Below are 20,823 nucleotides of genomic sequence, written 5' to 3'. Positions count from 1 at the left end.
AGGGTAATTTTTGTGATAATGACCGCTGTTGGCTGCACATTTTCCCACTTATTACACGGCTACTTACTAAATTAAACCTTACACTCGGGCGAAATGTTGATTTTAAATTATTTTATAACTACTTTAAGAGCTTCCGCTAATAAAAATAGTCCAACAACATACTGTAGCCAACACTGCGACAACGGAGCAAAGTGTTCGCCTTACATGACATAAACTATTCACTGTTGTTAATGTGAAATTGGACATATCCACATTCCTCTCTTCAAGTCTTCCATTGTAGTTTCTATGCAGCGTCACAAGATGTCGCCGCTAGCTAGCGTTAGCATTAGCGGGTAGGCAGGTGGAGTGATACGAGGGACTCGAATCCAGGCAGAGAAGTAATTGTCATCGGCGGTCATTATTCAGAAATAATTGACCGCTGATTACCGCTATTGACCAATCAATCCTTTTTCCAGCTCCAGGTGCTTATTACCCCGCGGCTGACACATTGTTACGCGAGTGTATTCCGTGCAATGTCTCACAGAGCTCGAACTCCCGGCCCACCTCGCTGTAGAGCTTGTGGCTTGTGGCGGAGGGGTTGAGGGACGACACCGCTTCAGAGGACACAAAGAGAAAAATTCCACCCACTTCCTCCCACACCGCAACATCAGCCAGGCATCGTCCAGGACCTGCAAACAAAAACTCAGATCCTCAGGGCCCTTTCATTAAGTGGCGAGCGCAAAAAAAGGTAAAGTTAAAATGATGAGATTAGTGGGAAGAGAGTGCGACAGTACGAGTGATGCTGACTAAACACTTTCAGCCTAAGAAGCGGAAGCGGTGCATCTAGTAGGAAAGAGAGAATATTAATTTGCTGTCTTTTGAACACACAATGACCAAGGCCCAAATCTACTATTTCCCCTAATTGCCCTGCTTTCCAGCCCCCCAAAGTGAACAAATGTAGCTTTCTTTGTGCGCTGTTCGGCCTACGTTGGAAATTGAATAACAGTCTTCTCTGTAACATGTCTTGGAGCTCAACAAACCTTTGGCTACCCTCCAAAGCACCCCACTCCATGGCAACAAACAACTTAAAAAGATGACCCATTGTTGCTCACATATTAACTCGACAATTACAGAAAACCCACACTGTGCGAAAAGTTCTGACCTTACATCCTAAAACAATCAAAGGGCTCTCCTTGCCAGTGCAGCTCTGTAAAATGGAACATTGGCTAAAATGGAGTCCTTTTCCCTTTGTTCTGGCGGTGACAAAAAGGTGCGGCTTTTAAAGAACATCGTGAGGGTGCAGGGTAGGGTGGGGGAGCCTGAGTTTGAAGAATTATTTTCCCTTAGCATATTGAGAAAGGAATTAACAGGCTGTTTGTCACCATGAAAGTGAGTGATTTGGGCTCATCAGCGACACGTCAATGCTAATGGGACCACCTGCATTCCCGACACATCCCTTTTATGAGCCAAAAACAGGTGGGGTAACAAACCCAAACACACGTTTGCTATGTTCCTGTGCATAATTAGACTCAATTTAAATCAGATATTTCCTTTTCTTCTTCGATTGTACAGGGTGTGTACAATGAACAAGGGATATTACATAAACTCCTTAGGCGCATGTCACTGGCTGGGTTTGTTGAGTTCGTGGCTGACTTCCTGATGTTTTCCTAACCTCTTCTCATTATTTCTCACCAGGGTTGAAGAAGGAATTGCGGACGTCAACGTCAAAATTCAATTACTGTCAGATAAATGTGATAGGGTACAGAATAGTTTTATTGTTGTATATGTTTCAGAAAATGGTCCTTTCTTATCAATACAGCTCTAAACTAAAATGTATGTATTTATATCCATTGTGTACAACAGAAGTGAAACTACTGTTCCCGTCTCCGCGGTAACCCATCCCTTCAACGTGCGTCCGAGTCCATTTCATTGGAAAAGGTTTTGTCCATGAATTGATTTTGTTCTGGGGAAATGGTTACTACTGTTTATGTGTATTACTGCAGTACGATGCTTATCAGCTGCCCTTTGCATTGTCTGTCTCCTTTTTTCTTCACCTGAATGCATGGTGGTTCACAAGGCTTATACTGAAGGTGCTTCAAACAAAACATCTCAGCAGATTCAGTATTATGGGACGGGGGCGTAAGAACCCTTATGTCATTTCACAAAGGATGAAAGAAGGAAAGCAAAGGAGAACTGGTGGAGAACTTTGCTAAAGTGACAGCAGGAATTTGAGCTTGGTCCTTGCTTTTTTTTTTTAGGCAACAAGGTAACGAGCATCCTGGACATCAGGAGTCATGGACAACCGGTCTCATGGACTACCAGTCTCATGGACAACCGGTCTCTGGTTCTCCGGCTGGAGGGTTGGCTTGCAGAGCAGCAGGTCGTCCTCTCCCAGCGTGGAGCTCTGCTCCGAGTTCACAAAGTTGGGAATGTCAAAGTGGGTCATGAGGGTGCTCTCCCTGTCGAACAACTCCTCCCGCGCCATTCCTTGAGTTGACCGGAGCTCCTCCGCCTTGAGCTCCTCGTCGAGCATCTCCTTAATCCCGGAGGAACCCGTACCTCCTCCCCCGCCGTCGTCCTGCTGAGACCTGGTCGAGACCTGGTCGCTCTGGACTCTCTGCTGCCCCGGCCTGCTCTGCCGCTGAGCTTGCTCTTCCTCGCTGATGTAGAAGTGGAAAAACTGATGGGGCTCGGCCAGCAACGGATGAGACAATGCCTTCTCTGCGTCGTCCTTGGGAATGTCAGCCAGACGGCTCACCTGCCGGTGCCGCGTCAAAGGTTGGTCGGCGATCCTGATCGGAAAAAAGAGACGCTGGATCAGAGGATTAGGGTACAGTAGCAGGTAACAATATCATATATAAAACACTTTTAATTTATGACAGTGTCTATATTTCACTTTTGGGTTTATATGTGCCGATTTCAACTTCCGCTCAATAAAGCACCTTCAAGTCTCACAGCCTTGAATTTATACACTAAAACACATCAAGTCAGTTAGAGTCAATAAGTAATATCTCAAATAAATTAAATATGAGGAGGGGCCGTGTCTCTCACTCCAATGAATTACCTGGCTATCCCTGTTCTCACCTCACACGCTTCACTGTGCGACCGGATTGACCTTATTTCTCTCCAATCCCCATCCTTTGAGCAATTGCTAATGCTAAGGCTGACATTGGTGTCGTCCACCGGCTTCACCTTAAACCTCCTGTAACATACTCTGCTAGCGGATGCTGTGCCCAATTTCTGTGCCCGCGTTTCAGTCTCTGGGAGGATATAACCAAAATGTCTGTGCGTGAGTAGGGATGCAGAGAGGCGGTTTGTGGCTTGTATAGCTCCCAAATCTCAATTGCACATTTAGCATATCAGAAATCCAACACGTTAAGATAGTGCTGATTAGGTCGGTGCCACCGACCAAGATTTTCAAACATATAAAAACAATGAAGGTTCCTCTTTAATTTCTTGTACATTCTGGTTTTGGCGAATGCTGCATGTGTGAAAATGCTGCCAAATAACCAAAGAGCATGCGAAGACGTGGGCCACATTGTAGGCCATTTCGATTATCAACATTGAATCTAAGTTTAACACGTTATCGTCATACAGTGCGTTTACATGCAAACTAAAGTTCAGATTTTATTCCAAATAAGGTAATATTTGGAATAAAATATTTGTGCAGTGGCTGCACATTATCTCCAAGTAATTGGCCCTATGGAAAAGTTGACATACCTTTTGAGAATCAAAGAACACATATTTTGGGGGGAAAACGCTGACTAAATGAAAGGTCTAAATCAGAGATAATAACAGAAATGTGGGTTATGGCATGTTTGCCTGTGAAAACTCAATATAAACATAAGTATAAAAAATGAACAACCTTATTCAAAATATCATCATATCCTGATTATTCACTGGTATTCTCGTTAATGTGTGTAGATTAAATCATCGACTGCCCCAAAACATAGATACCGTAACCAAAATCCTAATCCACCCCAAAATCCCTGACAGAGCCTACTGCTTCGCGCCCAGATGTTTGTCTAGGCTTTGGGAGCTGGAGACATTCCAACTCCCCCCCCAAAATTTGAATATCTGAGCTCTCTCCCACTATCCCTTCTCCACACTCACTCCTGGTGCGGTGCTCCTGTCTTCGTCAGCAGAGTGAGGACAAAGAACATGAAGATGACAAACACGGCCAGTCCCACCCAGAAGCCGATGACGATGGAGTCTGAGGACAAGAAGGAACAAACAAAAGCAATGTGTTTATTTTGTCCCCCTGTTTTGTCCCCCTTTAGTCCTTCACCTCCCTGGTCTGATCTGGTCTAATCTCACTGTTTTCAACCTCCATGGATTGATGTCATTCTGCTTAATTGGATCGAGGGGGGACACCATTATTCACACAAAACATAATGTGACTTGCTTCGTTGTGCCTAAAGTTTAGATTCCTCTGGAAGCCCCTTTTGTGGTGGGAGTTTACCGCACCGTACAAGTAGAGATACTGTGACAAGAAAATTTGGATTGTCAAGGCATGCACCAGCAGGCTTCATGCAACGTCAACATTTTGAGTTTGATAATAATTTCTCTGAGGGAATATCCAAGTGAGTGACTGGTGGTTTCTTGGCTTACATCTGTGCGCCCGGAGTCCTTCAAACGACACTGGCACCTCGTCGTCGTAGTACTCGTATTGCCACACGTAGTCTCTGTGATGAGCGATCACTCGGCTCTGGTTCCTGTTCTGAAATTCGGACATCTCAAATGGACACCTCCAAGCACCTGATCCACGCAAAAAGAATTTGATTAAAATCACAAAAACACACAGCCTAACTACAGTAATAGCAAAAAGTGCAGAGCAGGACAGAAAAAAAGTAAATAATGATGATAATAGATATAGTATATATATATATATATATATATATATATATATATATATATATATATATATATATATATATATATATATATATATATATATATATATAAAATAAAAATAGAAAATGCATATATACATACAGTGTGTATATATATATATATGCATTTTCTATTTTGCAGATATAACAACTGACCATGCAATACCTACATTTTACGATGAATGTGGAATTCCATGAAAAAACGCCGTGGTGCATATAGTCGAAAATCGAATTAATTCTTAAGCTTGAAGCCTTCCAAAAAGACTCCGCTCCGTCCGTCCGTGAGAGCCGCGCAGCTCATTGTGCACTGGACTGCATCCATGGTGCTCTGCGTGTATGTGTGGATGGGAAAAACACGGTGGGTGGGCATGGAAATACACTTTCAGACCCCACGGATGGAGGGAAAACACGCGACTAGTCTCACCATCCACATTTACATAACTTTACATTGCGGAATCTGAGTGTTGTGAGATTTTGAAATTATAATCACAATAATGATATTTATGCGTTACTCAAGTGTCATCATATTAAGAATTACAAATAAATTAAATTCTACCACTACTACTGTTACTACTACTACTACTACTACTACTAATAATAATAATAATAATAATATGTTACTAATTGGATAAGTGTCACCATGTTAATAAAATGAAATAAATATTAATGATAATAGTACATGACTTAACGATTGTCCTTATATTCATGCTTGTAAATAAATAAATCAATAAAATACTACTACTAATAATAATAATAATACTTTACTTATTGGATGAGTGTCACCATGTTAATAAAATAAATAATAATGACAATAATACGTTACTCAATGGTTGTCATCATATATATGTATGTAAATGTATGTAAATAAGTACAGGTACTCCTCACTTAACGACCGAGTGCCGTCCCCAGGTCGTTAAGCGCATTGGTCGTTAAGCGAGGACCCGTGTTATTTCACGGTAAGGGGGCGTGGCGATTGCGAACGCTAGTGTAGTGAATACTGACAGACTGTGGGAACGAGACTGAGACTAGGCAGTGTATATAGTGTATATAGTATATAAAGGGTGATGCGCGATGAGATGCCTGACGCTGAGACGCCGAGCGCACGCAGCAGTAATGTATTCTGTGCACAATACAGACTGGTCAGAGAGCTGGTCGTAAGTCCAAAGGTTGTTAAGTGGGGAGTACCTGTACATAAATCAATATACTACTACTGCTACTACTAAATAATAATAAGTTACTTATTGGATAAGTGTCACCATGTTAATAAAATAATGATACGTATATAATAATAATAATAATAATAATAATAATAATAATAATAATACTTTACTAAATGGTTGTCATCATATACATTTATGTAAATAAATAAATCAGTATACTACTACTAATAATAATAATGATACATTTCTTATTGGATAAGTGTCACCATGTTAATAGAATAAATTAAATAATAATGGCTGTGGCAGTTTCACCTACCACACGCCATCGAAGTGGCGTGTTCGGCGACCTCCGGCACAGAGACCCAGAAGACGGGGGTTGGAGACACCAGTTTATTGTAGAGAGTGGGCCAGTTGGAGTAAGCCCAGGAGCAGGTGGACACATGTCCTGACACAGGCTCCTCTCTTGAGTGTGTGTGGGGATGGGGGTTTTACCTGTTGCTCGTTAGACCAACCAACGAGCAACAGGTATACAGCCACACTGATCCCAATAACTAGATCCAGGTCAGGTTTGGCTACTCAAACCATTCCTTCCCCACACCACAATGACAATAATACCTTATTCAATGGTTGTCATCATATACATGTATGTAAATAAAGAAATACATAAATCAATATAATACAACTACAGTACTTCTACTACTACTACTACTAATAATAATAGTGTGTCGGACAGTAAACATAGTAAATACATTATATTTTTGTCTCATTTTGTGCCCAGACAACTTGGTAGCAAATGTCCTTTTTAGATAACTTATCAGAGGAATCTGAGCGGCAGGACCACTGAGCTGTAGGCAGCGGAAATTAAAATGCTCACAAGCCTGAGTTACAGTCAAATAGCACTGATTTCAAAAGCAGTGACATTACAGCCACAAAGACAGGTCATTTTAATATACGCTTTTAATCATAAGTTGGCAAATGTAATGTGTTTTTTTATGTACTGTAACCATACCATTAAAAACCCCAATCTATCTTTAGATGTTGACACATTGTGTACATGTGAGGGACTTTCTATTTGGTGTTGTCTACCTTTTATAGAATTATCTTCAATTCTTCACTTCACAGCTTAGAATATAAATTTGTTGAGACGGTTCTGAAAAGCTAAACATTCCTCAAGAAAGTTTTTTTTCTAAATTATTATTATGAAAAACTGACGTCAGTAGTCTACAGATGTCATGATCTGCCGCACTCACAGACAAGATAAATAAGATCACACAGATCACCTCAATAACTAAGTCAACGACCCAAACCTTACCAAGATACTGTCAAGCACAGATATGGTTGAGATTGGACTTTAACTAAAGGAATATAAGATATAAACTCTTAACCATACAAAATTACAAAGTGACGGGTATTATTTTATTACTATTAAACTTTATTATGTTTGAAAAAACACAACAAGTTTAAGTATTACCAGAAGACATTTGGATTAAACAAAGCACAGCGTATTAAATGTCATAAATATTTACACTTCTGAGGACAACTGACACGCACCAGAATAAGTTCTACAAAATAAAAACCACACATAACTGTCAGAATGTATAGACATTTTAGACATATCCATGTCTACAATCTTCCTGAATTATAATTACTGGTAACAATAACCATAATTAATTACATAATACAAGGGACATGTATTTATTGTGTATGTGTTTTGAAATATTTTCATTCTTTTTGTTTTTGGTGAATCGTTCGCAAACTTCACCACACTGTCATGGAGCCGGTGCAAGCTGTTTTCTCTGGAACATCGCACTTAAATGGCGTAAATAAAAACTGTGGATTGATATAAAAGTTGTTTTTTAATTGCATGGTGGAAGCAGATGGAGGACTGTGAAAGAAAATGCAGATGGTCTATGCTTTAAATGAAGTTTCATATGTCTTATATGAGACAATAGCCTTTTTGTATTATGTTGCTTTTCAGACACTGTTCTTTAAGTTAATACCATACTGTATTGTCAAGACCAGACCACGTGTCTTCTCTACTCAACCATGTGTAGAGATAAGGATAACACCAGGAAGCTTGACAGAGTATTGCGGTTTGTTTATAGCACAGTAAGATTGTATCTGTGTCCGGAGTTTGACTGTTAAATCATTGTATATGAGTGGGGGGCATAGTCTTGTTAATGACATCAAACCAATGGCTCTCAACCCCTCACAGTATAAATCTCTCTTCAGCAGAAGCAAGAGCAGAATGGACAGCATCACCGTTTTGAAATGCATCTGTATCTTTCTCTTTATTTTGCAGAATAAATATCTTTAATAATCTCAGGTTGTTTCCTGTAGCGAAACAGGTTTGCCTCACTGACCACGCAGTGAGAATTCTCCGACAGGATTTGGACATTGTGGTCTCACGTGGTGCGATTGGTCTCTGCTAGTTGCGGTTCCAGGTTATTACTTGTATAATTCTTATATATAATTACAGACACTAAATAATTTAGTTAAATATATTTTATTGCAGATAAATCAGTGCATCCGGTGTGCCTCACTTCCGTATTCATGTAGCTCACTTCCGTAATGTGGCTTTGCAATTGTGTTTTCTATTAATGCATTTGTGTTTTCCGTTAATGCGGTTGTGTTTTCGGTTTACGAGGTTGTGTTTTTCTTAATTTGCTTGTGTCTTTTTGCATGTGTTTTCTGAAGTTGCAGTGGACCCAAGTGTACCACACGTTGATGCACATTATACTGTAGCTGTGATCCCCCTTTTTTCCTGTGATTCTTCCGTATGTTTCTTTCCGCTGTCCTCCGTTGGTTTTTTTCCCCCGTAAATATCTAAGTATTTTTAACCTTTCTAAAAATGAAAATGAAAAAAAGGTCGGTGGAGTGCCGATCTATGCTCTGCTGACCGCTGCTCGAGCCACTGTGCGCTCCCCGTTTCTCCAAACAAAACCAGCAATACGAGTGTGTTTTCTATAGTACGTAGATGTATTTATTGTAATTGAATGAAACAAAACCAAAAAAAGACTGTGCTTAACCCTGCCTTACGGTGAACTTAAAACCTGGACAATCCTGAACAAACAGGGACATCTGGTCACCGTAGTTTAATTACACGTTTAGGTCTCGATCCACCCCTCCTTCTGCAGTTCAAAGTACGCCGTGCTGTGTTGTTGTTGTATTCGCCGAAGAAGCCCATCAATGCCCTTGCTCCCAATGTTGTTCTGTGGTGTTTGACAGAAAGTTTAAAACACTTTCTAAAAACTCCCTTCATATGATGAATCTTGAGTCTTGGATCCGTGCACTCTTCACCCCTGTAGCGTCACCGTGTTGGTGGAGATCACACAGCGGGCCGGCCAAGCGACGTGTCTTCTCGCTTTTGGAGAAAGCCTGAGAAGGACTCTGATCCACTGAAACACGCTTCACCTCATTAAGGAAATGGCCGCTCTGCGCTGTACTGCCGGGAGTCGACCGCCTTGGCTGCGTCTCATCGTATCACCCTCACCCTGGTCAATGTCACTCTCTGCTTCACATTCAAAGTTGTCGGATTTACGATGCAACAAGTCGTGAAAACCAGTTGGAGTGGGGGTGGTGGTGGTGTGGAGGGTTATTTCAATCAAACAATGCAGCATTTACAGTCTATCTTGATTACTGTAGCTACGTTATTGTGAACTATTTCTCTTAGTAAAAGCTCTTAAACTAGGCGTACTAGTAATAAAATAATTTCAAATCAATATTCTGTCTTAATGTATTATTTTTTTAGTAAGTAGCTGTGTAATACACTGGATAATGTGCAGCCAGCCAGTTATTATCGCAAAATAACCCCTTCAGAGCGATACATGACCCTATCCTGTCGGGGTTATTTGCGATAATGCCCAGCCGGCTGCACATTATCCCTCACTTATGTTAGTTATTTTTTTGGGGTCTGGCATAAAATTCTATCAGTGAAGTATAGATTCATAAAAACATTGATGAGTACCTTCTTACCACCGTGGGAATAATATCCTTATATTTCATTTGATCGCAGATTTGTGCCTAGGACACGTAGCGGCAAAAACTGAAATGGACGCCAGTAAAAACCTTTGTACACTTGGGGGTGTACGCTCCCCTGATTCACCGCCGCATTGTTTGATTTCCAATTGGCCTCCAGCGAGATATTTGGGGTAGTTTATGGTGAACTCCTCAAGCGGGTTTGAACAGTGAAATATATTCTGGGTCGTCACCGGACACACAGTTCTGAGGAAAGTTAATCGAGGGAGAATTTGTGTATTTGTTCACAGGGGTTTTTCAATTGTTGGCCTTTGATCCCAAGCTCTAACCTTCAAACGCATATTGAAAAAAAAAAGTTTCATGAGGACCAAATTATAAGATTATGAGGACAAAATTATGAGATTGTGTGGAAGCAAAATTATGATTTTATGAGGACAAAATTATGAGATTATGTGGACACTAAATTATGAGGGAAAATTTCAACTTCAAATTCAAGAGAATTTAATCTTGAGGACCAGAATGATGAGATTATGAGGGCACTCAATTATGAGGACAATATTATGAGATTATGTGGACACAAAATTATGAGATTATCAAGACAAAATTATGAGATTGTGTGGACACTAAATTAGGAGGACAATATTATGAGAGTATGTGGACACTAAATTATGAGATTTTGAAGACAAGATTATGAGACTGTGTGGACACTAAATTAGGAGATTACGAGGACAGAATTACGAGATTATGTGGACACTTAATCATGAGGAAAATATTATGAGATTATGAGCACACTTAATTATGAGGATAAAATAAAGACATTATGAGGCCACAAAATTATCTGTCCATTATGAACTTTGGAGAGGGGATGGGTTTATCTTCCCCATATCAGTTATAATATATTAAATATTCATAGGTTCTGCATTAGTAGCTCTAAAACCTCGGCTTGAATATAATTCAACAGCGTTGTAATTCATTTGTTATTCACTTCAGACCTCCTATCCATGACAGCCTGGCTGTCATCCACCAAAATTTATCCTGAAAAGAACAAAAAATAATGAGTCCGAGGTGCTCTCTCTCTCTCTCTCGCTTCCTCTTTCATTGTCCTCCTTTTTTCTTTTCTTCATAACATAAAACCTCAGTCGGTTGATGAATCATGGTTTTACCATATTCCTTTTTTGAATGGATTTTTTTTGTATTCATTCTCCACAAAACGGCTTTATCAGTCTTCGCTAAGCTGCCATTTCTCAATTTTCATTCATTAATTTTACTCCACCTTTTTAGTACATACATTTTTCTCTCTCACACACACACACACACACACACACACACACACACACACACACACACACACACACACACACACACACACATACACACACATATTCAGGTATAGGTGGTTTATAGGGACATCTAGAGAAACCTTTAAAGACAAGACTCATGAGGACAATAAATGATGAGGACAAAATCATGACATTATGAGAACACAAAATTAGGACACAATTAAAAGATTACAAGGACAATAAATGATGAGGACAAACTGATGAGATTTTGGGGACACTCAATTATGACACATCACAGGGTTTTTTCAAACACTGGCGTTTGATCCCAAGCTATAACCTTTAAACACGTTACATCACATCGGCCTTTTAGAGCCTGAGCGCCTGTGTAATGAACTTTGGAAGGAAAAACTTTCATGAGGACAAAATTATGTGATTATGAGGACACTAAATGAGGAGGACACAATTATGAGATTACGAGGACAGTAAATGATGAGGACAACATTATGAGCTTCTACTTTAGATTCAAAACTGTAGGTAGTTTATAGGGACATATAGAAAAACCTTAAAAAATAAAAAGATGACATGGGATTATGAAGATGCTAAAGCAGTAAAGAATATTTTTGAATCTTGAGAGTGAATCCAGGATGCATATTTTAAAACACCATTGAAGCTTTTTTTTACAAGGACACCAATTATGACAAAGAAAGCATGTTTAATTGCTTGATGATTAATTATGAGATTATGAGGACATTAAATGTGTCCTGATGATCCCATTGTCCTATTGATGCTGGTGTGTATTCAGGTTTTTTGTCCTTCTAAACCATAAACGTGGACACGCACACACAACAAAGCCCGTTTCCCCCTCAAGCATCCCCCTCACTCTACACCACTGAGAAACGAGTGGTGGCGATTGGCGCTGTCTTCCAGTGATTGAGTTACTGTGACCCCCTTTGGAAAACACTTAACTGGTGACACAGTGGCACAGTGCAATGCCTGCTGTATCACCGCAAGAAGGTCCTGGGTTTGATTCCCGCCTGGAGCGCTGTTGGCACTGCGCTCCGGAGGGTTATCTCCTGATTAGGGGCCTTTCTGTGTGGAGTTTGCATGTTCTCCCCGTGCTCACATGGGGTTTCCTCCATATAACATATAAGAACCCCGACTAATAACATGTGCAAGAAACATCGTCTGACCAGCGAAGGACGTTGAAGTTGGTCCCCGGGCGCTGTAAGATGCTCACCGTTCCTGGTCTGCCCCCTGGAGGGAAAAATGCAGAGAAGACATTTCACGTCCCCCATCTGCATGTGTGTGTGTGTGTCGGCTGTAGCTGCATGTAATGCGTGTGAGATGGTGTGTTTGTGTGATAATAAAAGACGAGCTAAAGCTTGTCCAGTTTAATCTTTAATCTTAAACTTCTTTTCGGCGAATATATAGTTTTAAATTGCACGACAAGCACTTATCCAAGTGTTTTTGTCTGTTTTGGGGTTTTTGTTGAATTATGTCTTATCTACACTTTGAAATGCCCTTGGGTATGTCTTCCATTTAACAAATCTCTTAAATCATCTCTTCACTCTCAAATCGAGACATCCTAAATGGCTCTGTGCTCTTGTAAAAGTTGCGCCACCGTGCCAGGTAAGCATTCCTTTTTCGCACACGGGCGGCCCGCGCGCCTGCCTCTGTTCGGGCGACAGCACCTCCAGTGGGAGTGTCTGTTCTGCCCATTTAAGACCAAGAGGAAGAAAAACAACAACCGCATCAGAGCGGTTTTGCAGGATTTCCTGTCTGCACATCTGTCTCCAAACCCAATCTTTTTTATTATTATTATTACACACTTGTACTCCACTCAGCGAGTTGGTTTCCAAGGGAACCCCTTCCATGCCTCAGTTAAACAGACATTTGTGTAAGAGTGACCTTCTATCTGAGTATGCTTGGGAGATTGCTTTATTTATCATGTCACATTGTGCACAGAACTCTCTGGACAAAACATATCGGATTGCTTCTGCGGAGGATAAAATATGAAAACTAAACTGAAATAACTCTTAACTGTCCAAAAATAAGAGCAGCTTTATGCACGCTACCGAATTAATGGGCTTTCCTTGGAATGGCTGATGGATACTCCCATGCGCGGACTGTCTGTTCTATCAGCGTGTAACGCGGGAATTAAAAATGACTTTCCAAGAATGCCAATGGAAAAAATTCAAATTAAAAAGATTCTATACCCTTTGAAGATGTGGATGCTGCATCTCAAAAAGTGAAATAAAGGACACAAAGGCAAACAATCCTGTGGAAATTTTACCTCAGGAGGAAAACTTTTAATTTACAGGTTTCACCTCAGTTACCACAATACTTTTGTTGATCAACCCATAATTGTTTATTTTAATATTATATAATTATTGAGAAAATATATTAAATTCACAGTTCTCAAAAGACTTGGACTCCTTACTTGAGCTTGCCGAGCAGCAAACAAAAATTAAACGTACAAAAATGTATATAATTTAGTATAATAAAGTATAGTTTTTTAAATTAAAGCACAAGGATATTCTTTGTAAACACATTCAAGACCACATATTTCTCTATCACTTTTTCCTGTTACATAGAGCACAGTGGTACAGTTAAATGTGCCATTCTGGACCACAATGGAACATTAACTGAAAAAATCTGATCTAAACACATCTTTCTTTTTTTTTTTTACCTGTGCTGTCAGCATGCTGGGCATACAACACAGAGTATTTGTATGCTATTGCATCTCGGACAGAGTTAGTCTGCAAGTGGAGTTCGACTTCTCAACCCACAATGCAACTCTTTATTAATTCTTAAATCATTAAGAACTGCTGCAATAACTCTGTCCTGTGGACGACCTGTAGGATGACAAGAGCACAGTTTTTTGTTACACAGAACCACCACCAATCCCCCTCTTTGGAGAACCATCTCACCATGTTTTGGTTTATAAACAACTAATAACCATTACTACTTCAAGAGGGTGAGAATCACCATGGGTGAGACAAATAAACATAGATACAACATGTACATAGAAGAACCTAAACATAAAAACATTAGACAACAAGATGTAACCAAAAAACAGAGTTTATTAAGTCGGTTGGTTTTCGCAGGTAATTCTTGTGTTGTTTTTTTATGGCACGAAAGCAACCATTGCGCCATGCTGCAGGTTAAAAAAATATATTTTTTAAAGTCAGTATTTAAAATAGCTGTTTTTTGGTTGTATGAAACAATAATTGCAACGGGTGCTCCTATGAAATGAGAACTTGTGAACAGATTTCACAGATAGTTACATGTTTTGTTGTCAGATGTAACACCAGCGTCAGGTATTTGTTGTTTATTATTATTACACGGCTCTATGGGATATTAGTAAGTAGCCGTGTACTGTTATTGTGGCTCCGTGAATAGCATGTTTGGCCCATTCTTGACAATATGGAATCTGTAGGAGACAGAATCCGTCTCCGCTTCCCCCACACAATAGTCTGACCTCGAGGCACAATTTTAAAATATTAACTTCTGTCCTTTTTTTTTTACCCTGTCCACTTAATAATTTAAGTGGGGTTTTTTTTTTGTGTTTTTTTTTTTTGGAATAGTCTGGTGGTCCTTGCAGCCCGAAATTTGTGCTTTCCAATTTAGTTTAAATTGACCGGCAGTTGTTTTTTTTCCTTCATGTGTTGATATTATTGCCATGACAATGTCATATTTATTTATCAACAAGCCACCTGGACGCCGCCATTATTGAAATGCCATTATTTAAATAAATAAAATGAAATGTTTTCCGTTAACCAACATTGTTGATAACAGACAAACAAACTCATTACATTCCTGGATGCTCTGGCGCTAGAAGCGGCGAACACAGAATGTTCTTCTCGTCGGCCTGTGCTTGAGTCGCCCTTGGCTTCTGTATTCCCTGCTTTGATTGAGGAGTCAAATTAGCCTGACTGGTTTCGCAGATGTGCTCGTCTCCATTTTTAAGCGGACATATGTTTCCTTAGTGGTGATTTGGATCAATTCACCAGCTGTAAGGCTGCGAAGAGCTGGTTTTGAGTGATGATGATCCCTAGAATGCTTGTTCAAATCCCACAAGGGGACACTGGTGTGAGAAAACATTGATGTCAACCTATAGAGAACGTGTGAATGAGGTGTCTAATCGCCAGGCCAACCCGCCATCAACTTCCGCGATTTCTGGTGACATTGTGATTATTATTTCTCTGGGTTTCACAACATTTTACTAAAATGGAATGACAGGTTTAAATGATGAGGTTTGGAGAAGGTGTGACGACTCCTTTGGTAGCCTGCTAGGTGTTGAGACGTTATGGTGAGACCTGACTCACCTCTTATGTTCTCTGCTCCACTGCTTCCTCAGAACCAGCTATTTGCGATGTGCACTTCAGCCATCCATGAACTGGGTCATCGTAGAAAAGTAAGAGGCATTCTTCTTCTTTTTTTTTTTTTCCTCCTGGAGCCTGCCGCCCTTTGATTTGGAGGAAGCAAATGAAAAGTGAACGCAGGAAAGGGACGGGATGTGGGAACACAGATCCATCCGTGTGGCTCAGTCACAGGCGCATGCATGTCATGCATGTTATTTACTTTCGTTATTTATGTATTGGAGCAAATGGCCCACATAGAGAATGATCCACCTTCTGGGAGTAAACAAACTTGTTATTCAGCCAGCGTCTTTGATGACAGACAGACGCATTAACTCACAATATAATTTAAAGGGATTTTGCTCAGGAAAAGCTATTGTGTGTGTGTGTGTGTGTGTGTGTGTGTGTGTGTGTGTGTGTGTGTGTGTGTGTGTGTGTGTGACCTGCCTTACTGTGTGTAAACACTACTAATTGGTCATTTGAGATAGGTAAATAAGGCACTTAAGCACTTATTTAGATGTAAAATAAGGACTGCTGCCTGTGTTTTCTTTACATGTGGAATTTCTTTATCCCGTTCTCTCTGTATTGACAGTAATGGCAATGAAAGATGTTTAGGTAACGCTTGCAGTAAATAGATACAAAGACAGATGGAGTAAGACTCTCAGTGTAAGCTAAAAGTAAAATAATTTTCTCTTTCTTTTTTTTTTCCTGGATTGAAGCAGAACAAGTACTTTACAAGTATTTTGCTCCCAGTGACAGAGCACTGAATGCCTCTAATAGAATGCATGCAAAATACATGCAATAGTCTGAAAAATCTTATAAAAAAAAATGTATACAATAATGAAATAAATTAGAATAAAAAGTCAAATCAAAATAAAATGAAAATAAAATTGCAAAAATATACACAAATAACCAAAAAAATACAAAACAGAAATATTAAAATATATAAATATATACACTAAACTCATGTAAACCAAAATACATACAGAATAGTCGTTATTAGGGAAAATGGTGGAAGATAAATCGTAAATGAAGCTAATTATGCCATGAGGCACAACTTTTATGTTAAATTAGAAAATGTCGCCCCCTACCGGCTCACTGCGGACACGTTTCTTTAACATGGCAACCCTAATTCTATCCTTGACGGTAGTGTCACTTAAGTATAAGTTGTAATTGTTGTAATTGTCTTGGAGAAAACAAAACATTACTTGTGTTTTTGTTTGGTGTTTTATACACATTATAAAATCCTCATTATGCTGACAAACAAGTTCGTTTGGGAGTTTATGGCGTTATTACATGTTCGTCATCATGGTCAACTCACTGTACTATGACATAATGAGGAACTATGATTTAGTAAATTACTGGTTGTGAAATATAATCATCTCATACTACTAACACCTTTACCAAAATTATTAAAACTAACATTTTAGTTCGTTTTTTGCACCATCATGTTACGCCCCTGGGTAAATATGTTTGTTTGACGAGCTTGTGAATTCTACAAGCTGCGAAACGTATCTTAACACAACCCAAGACACAGTGGTTCAAATCGAAGCGAGGCGTCTTTTCAAATAAAACCCCCGCGCAAGGGGGACCTTGTTATTTAAAAAAAAATGTTGTTCTTTGTCATTTTCCGAGTTCCACCCTTTCTGGAACGCAGCGGGGCTTCGTCACGCTGCACGCGCCACCCCACCCCACCCCACCCTCACCCCACCCCTCCTCACCCCACCCCACCCCACCCCACCCTCACCCCACCCCTCCTCACCCACCCCACCCCACCCCTCCTCACCCCACCCCACCCCACCCCCACCCCACCCCACCCCACCCCTCCTCACCCACCCCACCCCACCCCTCCTCACCCCACCCCCACCCCACCCCACCTTCGAACGGTCAACATGGCACGTGCTTCTTCACACCTCACCGACAGATGTCGAAATGACAGACAAATAGTAAAACACAAGAACATTCAAATATATACATCCAACTGTGCTTTAGTTCAACTACTTGATATTGCTAGGGTACAAAGGCTTGACGGACGGTGGTGCTTCTTTGTTTCAAGACCTTTTTTTTTTAAATACAGTTTGTCCCAATAATCACCTTGTCTATTTGGATCGATACGTCTACATTATATATTGCAGTCACGGACAATAATCCGATCTGGACACTTATCACTTGTAAGAAGATCCGTGTATTCAGTATATGACCTTACATCAGTGCAATATTCCACCTACATTTTACACATATTCAACCCTATTTCACGTTCCTGTACTAAAAGTATTTGTTACTATTTATATTTATACATACATACACACATATTTATATGCATATATGTATGCATGCACATTTACCCCCACTGCACATATCCCCCCCCCCCCCCCAACATTTCCCGTTGAAAATTGTACATACATACACACATATTTATATGCATATATGTATGCATACATACTGTTTATGTATGCGTATATGTATGCATACATATATGTTTGCTGTACAGCTCATAGTCCCTTTTCAGTTGTTGAATATATTTCCTTCCCGAGTTCGCTTATATTATTTTGTTCTTGTGTGACTCTAGTTTGTTTTGCATTCGTTTTCACGCATTTTTGGGAGCGGCTCCAAAAACAACCTTCCACTGCCCCGCGCTGGCATTGGAGGACGTGGGAGACATTCCGTGTCCTTCCCTTCCCCATCCCTCCCGGGACGATTCAAATTGCTCGTTATCTCCCCCCCGCTTCGACCCACGCGACCCGCCACGGGGTCCTCTGGGTCTCCGCGCAGCGGCCATATGGCGGAGGTTTGCTCAGGTGTGACTTCGCACCTCGCCACACGGGCGCGTGGACGCTCCGGGACGCGTCCGTGGCGCGATTTGGCACGAGGCCGATAAATAGGACGGTCCCGCGACGACCGAGCGCACCCACTCCCACTCCGACTCGGCGCGCGCCGCAGCACGCACGTCGCACGGGACGCGGACCGGAGACACCATGGCCACGCCGAGCGGATCGATCCCGTCCTTCCCCGCGGAGGGAGGCAGTCGCCGCCCGCCCGGAGGCTCTGCGCCCTGGAGACCGTGGACCGGGAGAGGCGGGGAGGCGGAGACGCGCAAGGTGAGCGTTGCTCCTCGGCCGGACGCGGGATTTCCGGCGTAGGCGTCAGGTTTATCGAAGCGTAAAACGGAAAACGTGTTTTCTATTCCCCCGACAGCCCTACTCCAGAGCCGGGAACGTCTCGGATGCGAAGCACCCCAAAAGCCTGCAGTTCACCCACCCGGTGAAGTGAGTTTCACTTTCGTTTTGAAATAAACACGAATCTATCGTCGCTCAGTGCGTCATCTCTTTTTAGGTGTGTGTTGTTGTTGTTTTTTTTTTGTTTGTTTGTTTACTCAGTCCATCGTTTTCCTTCCTCACAGGTTGTTCTGGCCGAAGTCCAAGTGCTTCGATTACCTGTACCAGGACGCAGAGACGCTGCTGAGGAGCTACCCGGTGCAGGCCACCATCTGCCTGTACGAGGAGTCCAGCGAGGAGGAGGAAGACGAGGATGACGACTATTGCGTTGATGATGATGAAGAGGAGGAGATGGAAAAAGAGCTTCGTTGAAGTCGCGCCGGAGAAACGACTCAGAATGACGAAATGATGCATACCTAATATATTTCTCTTTATCGTTAATTTATTTGTGTAAATAGCTGTAAATAGATTTTCATTATTTGTCTGTGTCAGTTGACAAAATGAATAATCACTTTAAGTTATTCATAACTTTTCTACCTTTTTGTATTTTTTTTTTTTTTTTTACTATTGCAATAAAACACTGATAACATTCAGGCATGTTCTTTTTCTCTTTTTGTGTATGATGATATTTATATTTAGTGTCAGATTTGGATTACCAGCACACATGGGTAATTGGTTTGGGGGGTTGATAAATGATGTTTAACATGGGATTGGGCATTGTCCCGGAAAAAATAAATAAATTGGGGGGTTTAAACTTCTTTGCAAAAATGAAATAATGGTTAAATAAATGGCAGGCGGAGGAGGAAGAGGAGAAGATACCTTGTCAGTTGCCAGGGGGTGACCAGGATATCCCGGGGGCCTGGGACCCCCGCTGGGTCGCCAGCGGGACGCTTCCTGTAGTGCAGTCTATTGTGTGGAAGTGGAGACCAAAAGATGATTTACGCAGCAAAAGCCTTATTCCATGAAATCTGTGAGTCCAAAATCCGCAGTTAGACATAAAGCATTAAGCATATTCTCCAGATTTGCTCCATTCATGGTTCATCCCTGGTGGCATATTTGTTTTCATTCCCCCGAAAAGGGTTTTGCATTAAGTCTGGGCTGGACTCCATGGTCGCACACAAACACACAAATAGAGTTTTATGTGATTCCCAGTGGAGTTCATTCCAAAGGGAATGCATTGTGTTCCCAGCCAATTGGCCCATGTAAAACCTGTCAGCCTCACCCAAGCAATTTCCTGTTACAGCTTTATAGTTTGACACGTTTTGTTGAATTGTTGCTTGACAACAGGCTACTGCAGGGACAAGTTTCATCGCAGAGCCTTTATCGAGTGCAATGAAACTTTAAACGTCATTCCTTCATGGTTTCATAATCAGTTGAGAAGTGGCACACCCAGTGCAAGCCTATCTGGAGTCCAAATCATTCTAATGGAGGGGTAAAACATGTGGTGCATTCAAGTCAAGCTGGGAAAGCGCATTACTCTGGTGCACCAATAGTGAAAGAGCCTATTGCTGACAGCTGATCAGCCAAAACTAAAATTTTATTGCACGTGTCTTGAGCAGATATCATTATTATTAGGGTTACTTAACACATAATGAAAATCTATACCTATCATTTACCCCATGTATAGAATCACACTTGTATAATATTAATACAAATATGGTCAAAATTAAATAACAGAAAAAGCCACAAACACGCAAAATATACAGTAACTGTGTGTATGTGGCTTTTTCTGCTCTTTACTTTCGACTCTTTTTGTATATTCTTGCCATAATTTTTAAGACTTAAACTTTTTTATGCTAATTGTTTGCACAGAAATGCGTCGATCCTCACCACAACAAATTCCTGGTATATGAAAATGTCCTTGGTGGAATAAACAGATTGTGATAATAATCTGCCCTCCCCCAAGTGCAGAATTCAGACCCCTCCTGTGGGAATTTCTTGGGAAGGTGTTGGTGTCT

General features: G+C 40.9%; 2 protein-coding genes across 2 annotated transcripts; one reads left to right on the top strand and one right to left on the bottom strand.

Annotated features, from left to right (window-relative positions):
* Positions 1 to 2,257: 2,257 nt before the first annotated feature.
* LOC307227515 (melanocortin-2 receptor accessory protein 2A-like) lies at positions 2,258 to 5,068 on the bottom strand. The gene is made up of 4 exons (XM_079996862.1): positions 5,042 to 5,068; positions 4,591 to 4,737; positions 4,093 to 4,192; positions 2,258 to 2,771 (listed from the first exon to the last, which is right to left on the bottom strand). The coding sequence occupies exons 2-4, from the start codon at positions 4,712 to 4,714 to the stop codon at positions 2,288 to 2,290; spliced, it is 708 nt and encodes a 235-aa protein (XP_079852988.1). The 5' UTR covers positions 4,715 to 4,737; positions 5,042 to 5,068; the 3' UTR covers positions 2,258 to 2,287.
* Positions 5,069 to 18,625: 13,557 nt separating this feature from the next.
* On the top strand, positions 18,626 to 19,458 carry LOC307247179 (protein ripply2-like; the record flags this gene model as incomplete). Its single annotated transcript, XM_080023264.1, has 3 exons — positions 18,626 to 18,748; positions 18,846 to 18,916; positions 19,051 to 19,458. 3 exons carry the CDS (start codon positions 18,626 to 18,628, stop codon positions 19,235 to 19,237), a joined length of 381 nt encoding a protein of 126 aa, XP_079879390.1. The 3' UTR covers positions 19,238 to 19,458.
* Between the last annotated feature and the right edge of the window lie 1,365 nt (positions 19,459 to 20,823).

This window comes from Zeus faber (assembly GCF_960531495.2).
Source record: "Zeus faber genome assembly, chromosome: 2".
Classification (NCBI taxonomy): domain Eukaryota; kingdom Metazoa; phylum Chordata; class Actinopteri; order Zeiformes; family Zeidae; genus Zeus; species Zeus faber.
Note: the sequence above shows the minus strand (reverse complement) of the source record. Positions and strands in the feature narration are given on the sequence as shown.